Genomic DNA, 17,943 nt, shown 5'->3' with positions numbered 1-17,943 from the left:
AAAATGTGAATAATAAAAAGGCAATGACTACATATCTATCAACAATTACTTTAAATGTAAATGGGTTAAATGCTCTAATCAAATCACACAGGGGGGCTGAATGGATAAGAAAACAGGCTTACATTTGCTGCCCCCAAGAGACTTCAAATCAAAAGACATGCACAGACTGAAAGTAAAGGGATGGAAAAAATATTTCATGAAAAAGGAACTGAAAAAAAATGCTGGGGCAGCAATATTTATACCAGACAAAATAGACTTTAAAACAAAGGCTATCACAAGAGACAAAGAAGGATCCGGCAATTCTATTTCTTGGTATTTCTCCAAAGAAACCCAAAACACTAACTCAAAAAGACATATGCATCCATATATTCATTGCAGCATGATTTACGGTAGCCAAGATACGGAAGCAACTTAAATGTCCATCAAGAGATGAATGGATAAAGAAGTGGTACATATATACAATGGAATATTACGATAAAAAAAGAGAATAAAATCTTGCCATCTACAACAACATGGATGGACACAGAGGGTATTGTGCTGAGTGGAGTAAGTCAGACAGAGAAGGACAAATGACATATGATTTTGCTTAAATATGGAAACTAAAAAATAAATAAATAAATGAACAAACAAAACAGAAACGAACTCATAGATACAGAGAACATTTTGACGGAGGCAGATGGGAGGGAGGTTGGGGACATGGGTGAAAAAGGGGAAGGCATTATGAAGTACAAATTGTTAGTTACAAAACAGTCAAGGAGATGTAAAGTATAGAATGGGAAATACAGCCAATGATATTGTAATAACTATGTATGGTGTCAGATAGCTACTAGATTTATTGGGGTGATCACTTTGTAAGTTATATAAATGTCTAATCACTATGTTGTACACCTGAAGCTAATATAATGTCAACAGTAATCAACAATAAAAAAATTATTAAAAAAAAAAATTTGACCTCAGTGGCACAAGAGAGAATCAGGGAAGAAGATGGCATAGTCATCCTATGCAGTGATCAATCAGCAAACTGACCCAGGAGCCAAATCCAGCCCTCTGCTTGTTTCTATAAATAAAGTTTTATTGATACACAGCCACACTCATTCATTTACATATTGTCAATGGCTACTTTTAATACAACAGCAGAGCTGAGGAGTTGCAACACAAAGCTGATAATATTTAATACTGACTATCATGCCCAACACAGGAAAGGTCGGCCAACCCCTTAACAGTAGAGGTTATGGAGAGTAGTGAGGTTCTAGATAGACTTAGAAAGTGGCTGCTCCCACCGACGAGGCAATAGCCAGCAGCCTTGGTTTCCTGGGCAGCAGGTACTGCAGGATCCCTGTAGCAGAAGCTGCTGTAAGCCGCTTCTATCTCTCAGGCCTTATTATTTCGGTGAGTGCAGACCAACGTCCTGCTGTCATATCTGAGCCTCAATGGCTGTCCTGTGGGCTTTCTCCAAAGCCCCAGCAGTTCCCCTCTGTCTTGTGCAACAAGCCGGAAGTGCTAGGAAATTAACATCCCAGGAGCAGCCCTCGACAATGACTGGTGGGGGTGAGGATACAAATACCCCACCTCCCTCAGGAGTTTGCACTGAATCCCAGGTTCCCCAGTAGGACTGAGCTCTAGGGGCCCACAGTAATCATTTGCTTGAAAACGCCGTTTTATGGACTGCCTTTTCTCCCCATCTCACCTCTCTATATTCCAAATAAAATTCTTGCACTTGAATCCCTGTCAAGTCTGCTTCTGCGGGTCCCAATCTCATATGCCTCTGATCGTCAGGCTGTGCCTTTCACTGTAGCCACCTGCCTGACAATGGCACAGGAAGGACCAGGGAAGAGAACAGACGGATGCAGAGGTCCAGCCTCGAGAGTGTGAACACTGCTGTTGTGAGCCATGGATAGGGCCCATCGGAGCCCCCTGACTCCTACGGAATGACGTTCCAACTCTACTCTGGTACAAAGACTCTACAAATGCCCCTCTACCTATATCACCAGCCTCAAAGGTGCCATCCACTCACGTCTTAAAACCGTAACTCAGACTGCCCAGCTTGAATGGGACCACTCTCAGATGCCTTCCCAGACCTTCCCAAACTGCATTACTTGTTCCAACTCTCTGTATTTCCTCGGCTCACACCTAATTAGGGAGCCTCCCATGTTGGATTTTATAAGAAATGTGATATAAGAAAGAGCATGGCCTGAGGCACCCACAAGTCTGGGTTTAAATCCTAGCTCCGCCACGTATAACCTGTGTGATGTTGAGAAAGTTACCTAACCTCTCTAAGTGGGATGTTAACAGCAGGTATATCATAGGGTTATTGATAAGGTTAGTATGATAGTGTAGTAGGTGCCTGATACAAACGAGATGGCCATGCATTATCGGTTTGCATGATTCTTTCCACTAGACCATGAGCTTATTTACACTACCTGACACATAGCTGGGGCCCAAGTAACTATTAATCAAATGACCATGGGGATGAGTCAGCTACAGCAGCCATGCAAACTCTAAACCAGAGGCTATAAAATCAAATGCCTACAGGAACCAGACTAGTAATATAAGCAAAACAGGTCAACTATGGGCAGTTGGCAGCTGTGGAGCATGCGCCCCAGCATGAAACAGCCATGTGTGCCTACTGCTGCCAACTCAGAATGCAGGCTCAGTGTGGCCAAGCCCGATACGATTTCAAGAGGCGTGTAAATATTGGAACAAATGTTGAAAAAGAAAAACAGTGCAACATAAATAAAGCCTTTCAGGAACTGATCTTGGTCAATGGACTACACTGATAACATCAATCCCATTTTAGAGAAGAGAGACTTTAAGATGACTAAATTTAAATCTCCATAGTACAGCTTATTCCTTTAAGCAAGACGAGGAAAAATGGACAATGTACTTGGGCAAATATCCCTTAATATGACATTAAAATATGATTATTGATAATTACAGGTATAACTGTGTGGTATCCGCTTTGTACTGGGTTCCATACATATATCGTCTCCCTCTCATAAGGATCCAGTTAGATAAATTAACCCCCACACCCCACTGAAGAGATGAGGAAGCTGAAGCCCAGAGTGAATCCGTGACTTGCTTGAAGTCAAAGAGCTGGGGCCATGACTGAGACTGAAACTCTGCTGTGTTTACATCCGAAACCCCTACTCTCGAACCTACTAAGTGACCTCCACCGGCAGGAAGTCATGTATTTCTTAAATCAGAACATCTGACTCTCAGCTCCAGTATTATATTTCTTCTGGGCACTAAAGAGGCTTCTGAGCACATTGTGGGTTGATAAATGGAGCTGGAAGACAAATTTAAAAATCACTACCAACAATAAACTTTTTTATGTTAGTGAATTTTCATCAGGACCACATCTGGGTTGAAGATGCCGATGTTCTTGGGATAAGTTAAAATGCTTTGAAATTGAAGACAGCAGGAAACCCGGAATCGGGGAAGAGAGTGTGTTTATGAACTCTAGTCTGGGACAGGTAGGTCAAGAGGCCAGACTGTCAACTGAGTGAAACCTCAATTACAGAGTAATCTAACGTATACTCAGGTGCATTATCACAACTCAATAAACAGCTCTTCAGAATTAAGTAACTCCAATTTGCTTTCATTTAGATCTGTGTGTCACCCTGAGAATTTGATATGACCTATACTCAAATTAGGTGACGTCTTCTGGAGCACTGATGGTCACAATCCCAGGACAGCACATTAGCTGTGACCAAAGCAGCCATAAACACACCTGTTTAGGGAGAGACAGAGACCCAGCCTGGGCCTCCACTGCGTGGTCCTGGGGAGCACTTGCCATACACACCATCGGAGGGGCCTCTAGCTCCGCGCATCCCCGGGCACTGAGGAGCTGGTGACTTCCAACCACGGCAGAGCCTGAGTTCTGAATGAATGATACCCAGCGGAATGGGGACCATGTGGACCCCACGACCCAAATGTTCTCAAGCCCACATGTTGGCCCCCACTTTTTTGTTTCCACTCTCCCTTTCTTTATGCTCAGCCCTTGACCGTATGAGGAGAGAGCGCCGGTCCCCACTTTACAGAGGACTCCTTAAATGATTTCGTCAAGGCCACACAGATAGCAGTTAAATCAGCACTTGGGTCAGGTGTCCTGTCCCCACTCATCCATCCAGACCTTCACCACCTTTTCCTTCCTCCTTTCCTGGGAAGTCCCACTCACATCAGCAAGTTATTTATTTTACTAAACAAATATTTGTAGGGCAGGGACCCAGGCACTATCTGAAGAGCTCCTATGTCCACTGTCTCGATTAGTCCTCAGGACACATATCCCTCTGAGGGAGGTGATCCCATATCCTCATTCCCAGATGAGCTGGCTGCAGCTGGGAGAGGTTGATGTTCAAGGTTACAGAGCTGAGACAAGATGGGGCCGGGATTCAAACCTGGGCATCCCAGCTCCGGAGTTCTCTCCTGTCCCTGAACTTGAACTAAATGGAAGAAACCTGGAAAAAGGGCTGCCTGGGAGAGGCTCTCTTTCTGTGATGCCCTAGTGTTAGCTCCTTGATCCCCAGCCCACGCCACCTGCGTGATATATAAACCAGGAAGAGGAAATTCAATTTAGACAACAGCTCCATTCCCTGGGAGATCACTTAGCCCTTGAGAATATTTTTGTTTTGTATTGTTTTCTCCCTTTGCTGAAAAAGGGAAAGATTTCTATTTTCCCTTTTATTTGACAAGTGCAAATATTTCAGTATTAAAGTAGTTAAGCATCCTGGCTCAGCCAGGGCAAGGAGCTCTAGAGCTAAGTGAGTCATTCTTCATAAGACACTTTTCCCCAAATGCTCTTTTCAACCCAAATGCTGCCTTCAAATGGTTTCCTGGTCACACATTCCAGGGTGACAGGCTTCCTCTGGTTGCTGTTGCTTCTGGGTGGCCCCATACTTTCATTTTCTTGTTGGGCTTGGATGCCACTGGCTCTTTAGGAACATGTGTGCGTGCGCGCGCATGCGCATGCGTATAGGGAAGGGTTAAATTTATTTCTCCAGTTACTGCTCTATTCTAGAGAGGTGGCGAGCATGAGTTAAAAGCGCAAGTTGGCATCGGCTCCAGGGACTCCCATCACCTTGCCTGCTGTCTGGACCCTTTCCACACCGTTCATGACATCATGATGCCAGGTGCCAACAAGGCCACAATACTCAGGCCCTCCAAGTGTGGCATAAATAGCATGAGGCAGCCCCCAGCGGGACCCCAGCTCTGTCCCTCAGGACTGCTCTCTGTTTCTCCAGCTGGCTGTGGCTGCTCTCCCTGCTGCAAAACGAGTTAAAATAAAACTAAAGAGCAGAGCCACAATTAGGACTAGCTGAGATCACATGTGTAAAGGAGCTTCTACATTCAAGCTTACCACCAACTAAATATAAAAAGGAAAATAAAAAGTCATAGGGAAAAAAGGGCATTAAATGGAGTGATATCCCATAAAAGATTTCTTCAAGATATAATAAAACAGGACCAGGTTACAGAGAGTGTCAATCCACCATCACTCATTGGGAAGGTGACTCTGAAAAAGCCCACCCAGCACCTTCCTTAAAACAAAGCAACATGGGCTCCAGGATCATATTCACAAACCTGGCCAGGGCGCTGCTTCCTCCAGGCTGAACTCTGACCCCGGCTGCACAGCCAGTGAAGAATCAGTCACTGCACCAGTAAACCCTGGCCAACCCTCCAAATAAAGGCAATGACGAAAATAACACCCTCTGTCCCACAGGCCTCTGCAGCTGGCTTCCCAGACCTCCTCTCCCACAACTGGGGACACAAGGGAAAAACAAAATAAAACATGTATTTCCTGGTCTCGTTTGCCTGATGCGAAAAGTTCAGAATGCTATACTCGCTCCCATATTCTTTCCATGACCGACACAGTGCCAGGTACGTGCAAGGTGTTGGCAAGACCGTGGAGAGCACGAGGCTGCAGTCTGTCCTCTCGCAGGGCTTCAGCTCCATCCAGCGTGGGAGGTCACCGCACAAAAGGCAGGGTGAGCATTCTGGAGGGGGCAGCTCCGGAAATTACATATTCACTGAGTACCTGAGTAGCCTGCAAAGGCCACTTGTCACACAAATCAATCTTACAGCACCAAGAAAGGAAAAAAAAAAAAAAAAAAAAGATGGAAGCCTAATGTGATCAAAGCAATGGTTTCTTTTATAGATTAACAGCACACGATATAAACGATTTCAAGATGGTTTTTTTTTTTTTTTCCCTTCTTGGTTGTTTTGTTCATGACTGCCTAATTTGTTGATCTTCAGCCTAAGTGTTCAAGGCATTATGGTGATGAAATGAATTCCTGCTGAGGCCAATAATCCATTCACTCATCCATCATTCAACAAATATTTTAAGGTTGAGCCTCATGAAATGACTGATTGTACAGGTCAAAACAGTCGAACGCGGGCGATTTCATACAATTCGGCAGGCTCAGCATTTGTGCCAGGCACTCCACAAAGCTTGAGGGACTCATTGTGAACCATGAATCAAAAAGAAGATGCCCCTCATTTCACAGAGCTTACATTCTAATGCGGGAGATGGAAAATTACCAAGTAAACAAATAAAGGAAAAAACATACTTTTGAAGTATGACAGTGCTATGTAGAAAAAGAGACTATGTAGAATGCAATCACCAGAATGTGGGGCCAGGGGACAGCGGGGTCAGGGAAATTCTCTCAGAGAAGACAACGTGATGACATTCAAGCTGAGACCTGAATGATGACAGTCAGCCACGTGAATATCCATCAAGAATCAAGACAGCCCAGGAGAGAGAATCCCCACCTGCAAATCCCAGTCTGGTCTGGGTTAGGCTACCAGTTTCACAGGTGCCAGCAAACAGAGGTCAAGGGCTTGATACCCACCTGTACGTGGACCAAGGGAACCCACTCAGGGGCCTTCTGGGGGGCTGATCAATGTTTTTACCTTCAAACACACCAGGTGCCATTCTACAGCAAGCACAAGAGGAATGGCCTCATTATTTCATCCATTGCATTATGCTATATTAAAATTTTAACCGGGGAACATAACTCTGGAAAATGAGTACAGTCCTATTTTGCAGTTGCCAGTGTAAACTGTCGAACTGTTTTTTGCAAAAGCAATATTATGACACAAAGAAAAATCCATCAAGATGCTCATATACTTTGACCTACCAACTCTACCCCTAGGGAATTTATCCAAGGGAATAATCTGGCTCAATAGAATAAAAATGTTCTTTTGGAAGAATCCATTGAGGTGTTAATTGTTGCATGCAACACACACACACACACACACACACACACACACACACACACGTAAAAAAACACCTGGAATTCCCGAAATAACTACATAGAGGGAGATTTTAAAAAATGGGATGATTCACTTGATGAAATAGTATACAGCCATTAAGCACTATGACAAAGATTATGTAGACTTTAAAGAATAAATGGGATATCCAGCTCCATGAAAGCAGCAGTAATGGAAGCAATCTGCGAATTTAAGTGGAAAGCGTATCAACGATACATCAAGGTGAACAAGAATAAGAAAATTGAAAAGAACTGAATCAAGGCCAGCGAGGTGGGGGATTGTTTATTTCAAAAGTCCTTCCAAAATATTGTCATTATAATGCATTTCAATAAAATATAAACCCTCAGAAACAACTGTGCTCTCTGAACGCTGCAACGAAATGCCACCAAAACACAAGGACATAGATTCACTCTATCTCGAAATGCAAAAAAAAAAAAGCCAAATTTGTCTTTGTTATATATCCCACAGACTTTCACATATGGCTCCTGTAAGTCAGATCCAACCTTGGATAACAATGCAATATTGCGTGATTTTCAATAACATCTCGTTTTGGAGTGTGTGGGAACATCTCGTTTTGGAGTGTGTGGGAGTGGGAGGTTGGAGAGTGTGTCTCATTACCCTGACTAGGAGGAGGAGGGGCCGCAGATGCGAAAAGGCCCCTTAACACCTGCCATGCTTTGCAAGGACGAAGCCAAGGAACCCCCAAGAAATCCATCGCGTGGGGAGAGGCACAGCTGGCGGGACTCACCTTTCACGATCAGCTCAGCGTAGTTGGACACACCGGAGCCACCATCCGAGCGGATGACGCAGCGGTACTTGCTCACGCTCCGCTGGGCAGTGTCCGCCACGCTGACTGTGGCCGAGAAGCGCCTGTGGTTGACCACACGGGTGACCATGAGGGCCGTGTCCCTCCCATTCCATTGCTGCAGGACAGAGGGAGGGAAGAAGGGAAGGAGAGGAGAAATCATATGCTCGTATGCTCCTGGGTGACCCGAAGCACAGAAGCTCCCCCCGTCCCCACACCCCTGAGGCCTGTGACTTTCCATGTTATGGAGTTTTTCTGTGGCTGGTTTTGGGGAGTGATCTAGTTCAAGAATAAACTTTGCCGGTGAGCTGATTCAAGAGGGCAGATGCCTGGTGATACGCAGAGAGGGCCCAGGCCATTGCGAAACACTGTGGTTCCCTGCTTGGCCTGCATGTGGGGGTTGGCGCTTAGCCTTTTCACCCTCTTCCCATTTTCCTTCATCTTGTAAGCAGAACCCACAGGGTTCATCCAAGGAGAGGCTCAGGTAGATCAGTGAAAACCCAAGGCAAGAAGTGATCCTAAAAAGCTTGGCCCTCGGCCCCGCACTGGCATCCAGGGACCCTGCCAACAGGCTCCGAGTCCCACCCCACCAGGTCTGATGTGTCCTCGTGGGTAGACTGCAGATGGGGGCTTCACCTCCCCTCCTTGGCACACGCTCTCTCCCCTGGAATCTCTTGTCTCCCTCTCCCTTAAAAACCCAGTTCAGCTCATCACCATCTCAGGTTAGTTGCCCCAACAGTCACGGAACCTTCTGGAAGCTATTTACTCTGTATGGACAGTGCAAACTTCCCGTGCATTTTCACCTCGCAGTGTTTCCCCCGGTAGACTGTGAGCTCCCCGAGGGCAGCACTTTGCTCTTTTCCCCTCCGGCACCGTGCCCAGGAAGCTTGAGACATGATAAACATTTCTAGAATCAGGGGGAATGTGCGAGCATTTTTGTCTTTACCATCCTGAATCTTAGGGGTGATGCTCTGATTTTGAATGAGACCCTTTCACAGCAGCAAGTTATGATAACTGGTAAGGCACGTGAATGAAGATGTGGGTTGAATATTCATTAAGCACCTACTATGTGCCAATCCCTGAATTTTCTTTTTAATCCTCACAGCATGGTTTGAGGTATGCATCATTGCTGCTCTTAGAAAAATTCATGTCAACAAGGTTAAATAGATACGTAAAGCAACTAAGTCCCTTATTCAAGTCTTCTAACTTCAAGCCAAACATTCTTTTCACTAAGACCTTCTCCTTGCTGCCTGCCTGAATTTAATTTTTTTCCAAAAGTAAAATTGAGGGTTTTAATTGTCTGGTGGGCTCTAGGGAAACCTTGTGATTTATGAGTCTTTCAAGACACGGTCTTCAATGTTTCCTGCACAAAGTAAATAGTCCCACCACATAAGTGACCAACGTTGATCTATGTCATCTTCCATCACCTCTATCAGCGATGTGTCAGGACTGGGACACAAGAGGTGGTGGAGCCAAAGTGCTCAGCTGTATCAAGTGAATGAGGAGGACAGCAGGGGAGGGCAGCGAGCAGGAAGCCAAGAGTCACGGCGTAACCAAACCCTCCCGAGTGAACAGGGAGATTGCAGGTGACGGTTGTTCCTTCTTCCCTCTACTTTTTGGCATTCTCTGGACTTCCTGCCTCAAACACGTATTGCTTTTATATTTGAAAACAATAAAATAGCTGATATTTTAAAAAGCCGGGGCAGTATGAGACACAGTTATAACCCCCTCCCATTCCAGAAACTAAGCAACTTAACCAGACAAAAACCTGCGCAAGGAAATGGAAGCAGCGGGGAGTCATTAGGGCTGAAACTACCAACCACCAGCCTCGTGGTGCAACGTGAACTAAACTGTGAGGACCGACCGGACTCCAAACACAGCTCCCTTTCCCAAAACAGTGCAAAGAGGAAGTAAAGGAAATTCTGGCCAATGCCAGGAATGGGCCTCGATGTGAGGAAGAGTTGGCTGAATGCATAGGAAGGCATCAGAAGAGATGGGTTTGTCAAAGAAGCCCACTGTCCCCACTGGCGACCGAGGCCCTGCAGGGCTCCATGGTGGACGTGGACAAGGGAGTGGTGAGCGACGCACAGATGCACGTCTTCTAACTGGGTTTATTTAAAACCCTGTAAAAACTTTCATCTTTTATTTCTTCGTTAAGCTAATATTGGCTGAGTACTATTATGAGCTAAGAGTCTCATATGCCTTCTCATTAATTCCTCACAATAATCCATAAAGCGGGCACCCTTGGCATCTGTGTTGTATCAACGAGGTAGCTGAAGCCCAGAGAAGAGACAACGCCTGCCCAAGCGTGCACAGCTTGGAAGCGACAGGGCTGGGATTTGAATGCAGGGCACCTGGCCCCGGAGCCTGTGCCACAAACGCCACGTGTGTTGCTCTAATGTGGGGGTGACTACTCCCCCATCACTCGCTTCCTCGAGCACCCTCTTTCCCAAATGTGGGAGAGCATCGGTTGTGACTGACCAGGACTGACCTACTTGCTACTAACTTCTTAAACGAGGACCAAAATAAATAAATAAATAAATAAAGCCAAGGTAGGGGGTGAGGACAGGGATGCTGTGTGGAAGGGGGAGGGGAACAAGCAAAAACGCGGATGTCCCGACTGACCAGACGGCTCATGAGACACAGGGCTTTTCCTCAGACATCCAACGCTTTGAACGGCCAAGACATTTGGGGGACCATAAAGGAGAAGTCAAGAGTGATGTCAACACCTGGGGTCTAGGGGACATGAGCTAAGAAGTGAGGGGATAAGGAAAAGTACACAGAAAGAAACTAGCTAAGGGGAGAATTATAACAAACAATGCCTTCTGCACAATTGGAAATGGCATTAGAAGTTGATCTGTAGCAGGATCAACATTGCAGAAAATCAGTGACCTGGAGGACAGTCTTGAAAAAATAACCCAGAGAGCAAAAATGCAAAGATACAAAGAATCGAAGAAAACAGATACCAGACGACTCTCTTCCTGAGGAAGAGCGCTGAATAAAAAGGAGCACAAATCATTTCTCTGTACTAAAATGAGACCTAAATCTTCAGATTGAAATGGCCCACCATCTACTTGATAAAGTTTATGAAAATCATAACTGAGGTACATGTTCATATAAACATTTCCCTTTTCCTTATTCTATTACCACAATTATTAAGGATAAAGAAGTATAACAAAATATAGACAGGAAAAAAAATACTAAAAACATATAAATAAACGAAGCGATCTGGTATAACACTCCTCATCTGCAATTGTTTTCACATCTGAGGCATCCCCTCCTGGATGCGGGTGGTCCCCCAGCCGTCAGAGGTTAGCTCCCAGGAGGCTACAGTCATTTAAATACTGTAAGAGGACAGGGGTGGAGCTAGGAAAGGATAGGATAGAAACTGATAATAAAATACGCAATCAAACGTTCAGCTTGTGCAACCTTGGGCAGGTGATTTCATTTCTCCGAGCTTCGGTTTCCTCATACAGACAATGGATTCGATCCTACCGTCCACTGTATGGAGTTATTATGATGAATAAATGAGAAAGTGTGTGAAACACTTAGCACCTGAAGGCGTCTTCTGGCGTTAGCAGAGCTGTCCAAATTAACCATGGAAATAGGCATGAGAAGTGGGGTAAGGAGAATAATGCCCCCTAAAGATGTCCACATGCTAATCCCTAGAACCTGGGAATATGTCACTTTGCATGGCACAAGGGACTTTGAAGATGTGGTTAAGCTGAGGATCTCGAGATCATTCTGGGTTATGCAGGTGGACCCAACGTAATCACAAGGGACCTCAGGTATGAAAGAGGGAGGCAGAAGGGTCGGAGTCAGAGAAAAAGATGTGGCGACAGAAGCAGAGGTCAGAATGGCATGATTGACGGCTTGAAGATGGAGGAAGGAGCCGTGAGCCAAGGAATGCAGACAGCAACCAGAAGCTGAGAAAGGCTAAGCAGTGGATCCCCCCCTAGAACCTCCAGAAGGAACACAGCCCAGCCAACATCGTGATTTTAGCCTAATACGACACATTTCTGCCTCCTGGTCCCCACAACTGTAAGATAATAAATTTGTGTTGTTTTAAACCACCGAGTTTGTATAATTTGTTGCGTCGGCAGTAAGGAACCAACAAAAAGAGCAAAGGGCTAATTAAGTATAAAACATTCCTTTCTCACATTTAGTTTAAATTTCATTTCGATGTTTCCTCCAGTATTATATACTTTTCTTCTTAATGATGGCAGATTCCAGCAGAACCAAAGAATTTGAAGTGCATCTCCCTGAACAATTCGCCTTCTCCTGTTTAGCCCCCGAACCACCTTCTCTCATGGAAGGATAGCAAATTGCAGGTTGTCTTATAAAATCTGTGGAAAATAGGACTTTTGATAATCACACTTGTCAGATTGGGAGCAGACAACAGCAGGACAGGGACGAGCAGGAGGGCCCAGAGCCATGATAGGAAATAGCACTGTGATGGACCATGGGCAAGAAGAAATGAAGGTTAAGTTCAGAGAGATGAGCCCAGTCAAAAGGACAGGCAGGTGCTGAAGGTCAAAGCAGATGAGCAGTGACCCAGGAACCTAGAAACAGGGATGAGGAGAGATCCGAAAAATCCAGCGATGGTGAGAAGCTAAGATGCCGGAATGCTGTCGCAACATGGAGATGGGATTTTCAGCAGAGCGAATGTGTAAAAACACAGGTCCCAGTCGCTGTCTCAGCCCCAGACAGAGGCGGAAGAGAAAATGCAAGGAGAGAAAACAAGGGAAGGTTTCATTAAGCAGAAAGGAATTCAGAAGTCCAGCCCTATAGGCAACTGTGCAGGTTTGCGTGGACACAGGGAGGGGAGGGGCATGCCAGGAGCTGCTTTGGACCACAGCCCAGAGACAGGGCGGGATGCAGACCTTCCTAACCAGCGTAAATGCACCGGGATGCAAATGCTAGGATGCTAGCAAAGAGGAGCAGGACAGTGAAGGGAAGTCAAAGTGCTGGGAAAAGCCAGAGAGAAGCATGACCTGGGTGATGTACATGGAAGCCTGGGGAAGGCTTGTCTCAGACCCTGAGGTCCATGTTGCTACTCCAGCTTGCTGGACATTTTCTTCTGGCTCTCGTAATATTTCTCAGACATCAGTATAGTTTCCTCTGAAATTTCAGGGCACACTTCCTTTCCTCTAGCAGCAAGTCTTTCAGACCCGTGTTGGTTGTTCTTAAGTGGGATCATCTTCTGCCCCTCTGAGCCTATGACCCAGCCAAACAAATTTCTCAGACTCTGCCCTGAAGCAGAGTCTGAGACATGGTGAATGCTTGGGTGTTCACAGGACAAAGAGGGGAACGACAGGGAGACGAAAGGAACTGAGCAAGGATGTCGTCAACGCTGGAGCCTAGCTTCATCTCAGTCTGATCCCATGCGAGCGCCACAGAGTTAGTCCCATCCTGAGGCATGGGGCCAGCACTCGTACCCCGTGTAAGTCAGTCACGGGTATGGCCCACTAGGTGGTGGAAGGAGGAGACTGTTCCCGTATGACCCATGGCAGTCCTCTGAGGGAGGACGAGCTGTGAGCCTTCAGCAACCGATACCCACAGTGCCTCAGGGTCCAGGACACGGGCTCATGTAGGACACTATCAGAAACTCCGATAGCATCCATTCTACCCAGCGCTTCCCTATCTCCGCCTCCTCCTATAGTACATTATACACAGGGTCTCCTAAAGTCCCATGAGCAGCTGCCTTGAGAGTTGCTGGTAGTCTGCTCCCAATCTATATTAAGAAGAAAAAAACTGGGGGTGGAACTCACCTGCACAGAACGCTAACAACATGAAGAAGCGTGAGCACCCTGGAATGATGCATTGCTTCCTCTGAAAAGGTGATATAGCTCCCACGAATAACGAGTTCCATAACTGAGCTTGGTAAATATTTTGTTCAACTTAATGAGATCTGTCTGAGCATTTACTTAGTCAAAGTCACATTAACTAACATTTGTGAGCTGTGCTAGGCACTGTGCTAGGCACTGTGTTAACTGGCTTACATGATAGAATTCACTTAATCTTAAAATCTCTATCGAGATGCTTCTCTAAGGATGGTCCCTGGACCAGCAGTATCAGCATCCCCTGGGAACTTGTTAGAAATGTGAATTTCTAAGAGATTTCCAGGGCTGATATCTCTTCGTAGGTGTTGTTTATTAGGGTTGGTAGTCTAAGGTTTTTTTCCCCCCTTTTCCTTATTTTATTATTAATCACACTGGAAATGTACTCATTATTTAACAAAACATTATTTAACAAAATGAGAGAGTGTGGCGTGTGGAAAGTATAATTTCTGCCCAGAGGAATTTATAGGCTGGGTTCAGATTCCCACAAAACAGCAAAAAGGGTAAAACGTAACGTCGAGTATTGAAATAACTTATTTCATGGAGAAAAACAAGGCTGGCGTGGAAAAAGCAATGCTCTTAAAATGATCTAGAGCAGTAGGCCTCAAGGAGGTGTGGTCCCCAGATGCACTGCAACAAAATTCCCCTGGGAACTCGTTAGAAATACAGATTCTCTGACCCCGGGCTAAACTAATGAATCAAGAACTCCAGGGGTGGAGCCAGGCCATTTGTTTAAACAAATCCTCTTGGTGATTCTGATACATAAGGCAGGTGCAATTAATATTTCTATTTTACAAAAGCGGAAACTGAGGCAGAAAGAGGTCAAGCGACATATCTTAGAAGAGTCCTTCTCAAACAATGCGCGTGCAGATCACCTGGGGACCTCATTTAAAATGCAGATTCTGATTCAGGGAGTCTGGAGTGGGGTCAGAAATGCTTGGTTTCTGCACGCTCCTAGGTCATGCCGATGCTGCTGGTCTATGAACCGAACAAGGAATACCAAACCCTGTATGACTCTGCTGGGTGACTGAGTTAGGGTTTGGACCCAGGAGATCCGATTCCAGAGACTGAGGCCTTAATCACACCACTCGGCTGCCACCCAGTAGATGACAGCACAGTTACACTATGACTCTGTGAGAGGGTGAAGTGTGCAGTGTTCCAGATACTTACTTTGCTTGTTCAAAGAACATCAAATGTCATCTCGCAAAAAAAATGAGTGTTCCATAGAAAACAGGTTGGGACATGTGATAGAGGACCAGATGACTAGCTTTCTGGAAACCTCGTGGGTCTCTAAGTCTGAAATATATATGTAAGAAGGGGCAAAGCATCTTCCTATATTCTTGGCTAACAGACTCTCAGAATATATTATTAAGGGATGGCATGTCCAATATGCAATTAGGTCCAGGTAAGGTTTTCCTAACCCGAGTCCATCAGTCTAAAGCAGTGGTTCTCAAACATCTGCACGCATGGGCTTCACCTCAAGGGTGATTCAGAAGGTCAGGGGTGACTCTGGATGATTCGAATTTCTAACAAGTTCCTGAGTGATGCTGAGGCTGCTAGCCTTTTCCTGGGTCTCCAAGACTTGAAGGTTAAAGTCACCTTAAGTCCCTCAGTAGAGAGCAAGGGGCCAAATAATACCAGAACACATAAATGGAAATAGTCTTTAAATTCAGGCCACTTTCTGAGGTTGAGCAATCGGTCACTCCGCTAAGGATGCCCAGCCGAGAACCGGGGTGGGGTGGGGGGGGGGGGCGGGGGGGGCACCCAAATCGAGCCATGCTCCATCTGCAAAGCCATGAGTCCTGACCTTAGGTTGAGTGAGTCACTTGGATGAAAGTTACTGGTTTCCTTTAATCAAAGTCTCTGTCTACATGCCCAGCTATAAGCCCATGGGGTTGCTTGTACCCAGAGGTGAACCCTTTTCCAATTCATCCATCCAGCGGCACCCATGTTCTAAACTGAATGAAAGCATCTGACAGCCGAATCGAGGGCCCTGCTTAATCCTACGTTATAACCATGTATTTCTCCTTGTGGCAACAATTCCTTTTGAAATCTCTCTTTTTCTCCTTCTCTTGAATCTGCTTGTCTCTCTCTTTTCAAACAACTCAAGAGAAAGAAACCCTCATACACTGCTGGTGGGACTGCAAATGGGTACCCCACTATGGAAAACAGTATGGAGGTTCCTCAAAAAACTAAGAATTAATCTACCATATGATCCAGCAATCCCTCCACTGGGTATTTACCCCAAAGACATGAAAACTCATATCCGAAAAGATATTTGCACACCGATGTTCATAGCAGCACTATTCACAGTGGCCAGGACATGGAAGCAACTGAAGTGTCCTACGATTAGATGATTGGATAAAGAAGTGTGGTACATATATACAATGGAATATTACTCAGCCATAAGAAGAGATGAAATACTGCCATTTGCAACAACATGGATGGACCTCGAGGTAATCATGCTAAGTGAAATAAGACAGAAAAAGTTGAAAATCACAGGATATCACTTATATGTGGGATATAGACCTAAAAGCAACACATGTACGGACAAACAGAGATTTAGGGATGTGGACAATGGACTAGTGGTTACCAGAGGGGAGGGGGTGGGGGAGAAGTGAAGAGGTAGACAGGGTAAAGGGGGTCAAATACAAGGGGGTAGGGAGAGGGTGAAGTAGGTAAAGGGGATCAAATATATGGTAGCTGAAGGAAACTGGACTCTGGGTGGTAATCACACAATAGAATATATAGATGTCATGTTGTAATGTACACCCGAAAATTATATAATTGTATTAACCAATGTTATCCCCAATAAACTTAAAAAAATAAGAAGTAAATAAAATAAAAATAAAAATAACTCAAATTCCACCTTCCCCTAGCTTGTTTTGTTTTATGTGAAATAAATTGCCTTGGTTTGAGAGCACACAGTCTTTGTAAGCATAAGGGTTGCCAGTTCCCACACTTGAATATCTCTGACCCTAGCATACATGTTTCCTTCCACGCCCAGGCAAGGACCTCTCCATCTTCAGGAACGACCTCCAGAGAAAAACATGAGAAGCCTCTGATGGCATGGAGAGCCCGCTGTTCTCATAGTACCCAATTAGCTATCAAAGTATCTATAATAGTCTCGCCATTTTGCAATTCCCCATCCTCTCTGCTCTTGTGTGTCATGACATTGTTCCCTTCACAAAGAGATAAGACATAACCTGCAAAAATGGCTGTCATTATTTCAGAGAGTGCATGCAGGCTTGTAATTGATTTATAATCAGCAGAAGTGAAAACATTATGGTCTTTAATAAGAGGGAACTGTGTGCAACAGACATTATGCCTGTTTTACAGGAGATATAATAATACAGGGTCCTGGAAGCCTTCCATGTGCTGGTTTGAGCTTCTGGCATTAAAAAAAAAAAGTAAGAATAAAATAAGGCCCAGCATTTTCAGCTGAAAAAAATTTTCTTATTGCTCCAGAAATCTCCCAGCTAGGAAATATTCAGGTGAAATTCCCACAATTTATTTGTAATGAATATCCTTTTCACTTCTTCTCCTACTGTCTCAATGGCATAACGTTTGCAAACTTGCTAAAATCTGGTCTATTGATTCACTTAAGACTGTACTGCTTTGGCAGTCTCTAAAAAACAGCTTTTGATTATCCTTTATTAAAAGTTAAAAGAAATAGTGCTAAAGCCCTACCCAGAGCCCACTGCATGCTTGGCTGATTGCTCATCTGGGGTTGAGTTTTGAGTTCAGAGTTCAGGAGGCTCCTAGCATATGCCCCACAGGGAGCCATAGCCCTGAGCAAAGAGGATGAGCAAGTGGTGAAGGGCCTGCCCATGTGCCATCTCCCAGCATGGCACAATCTCCCTTCGACTATTTCCAGTTCACTCGGCAGAACTCTGGTCAAAGGCCACTTCTTCCTAGAGCACCTACCTGACACTCAAAACCCTCCCCACTCTCCTTACTCCCCACTCAGCAGACTCTTTTTTTTGCCCTCCATAGCCTGGTCACATTAGTAATGAAATATTTAACTCTATG

General features: G+C 45.1%; 1 protein-coding gene across 18 annotated transcripts in view; it reads right to left on the bottom strand.

The window, feature by feature from the left end:
* Window positions 1-17,943, bottom strand: part of PTPRT (protein tyrosine phosphatase receptor type T) — a 918,720-nt gene that overhangs the window by 553,072 nt on the left and 347,705 nt on the right. For all 18 annotated transcript variants that reach the window (XM_016155891.2, XM_016155890.2, XM_016155892.2 and 15 more), the window contains exon 6: window positions 8,015-8,189. In XM_016155891.2, the coding sequence (XP_016011377.1) occupies window positions 8,015-8,189 (175 nt within the window). The remainder of the gene's footprint in view (window positions 1-8,014; window positions 8,190-17,943) is intronic.

This window comes from Rousettus aegyptiacus, unplaced genomic scaffold (genome assembly GCF_014176215.1).
Source record: "Rousettus aegyptiacus isolate mRouAeg1 unplaced genomic scaffold, mRouAeg1.p scaffold_m13_p_12, whole genome shotgun sequence".
NCBI lineage: Eukaryota > Metazoa > Chordata > Mammalia > Chiroptera > Pteropodidae > Rousettus > Rousettus aegyptiacus.
This window is presented reverse-complemented; position numbering and strand designations above follow the sequence as displayed.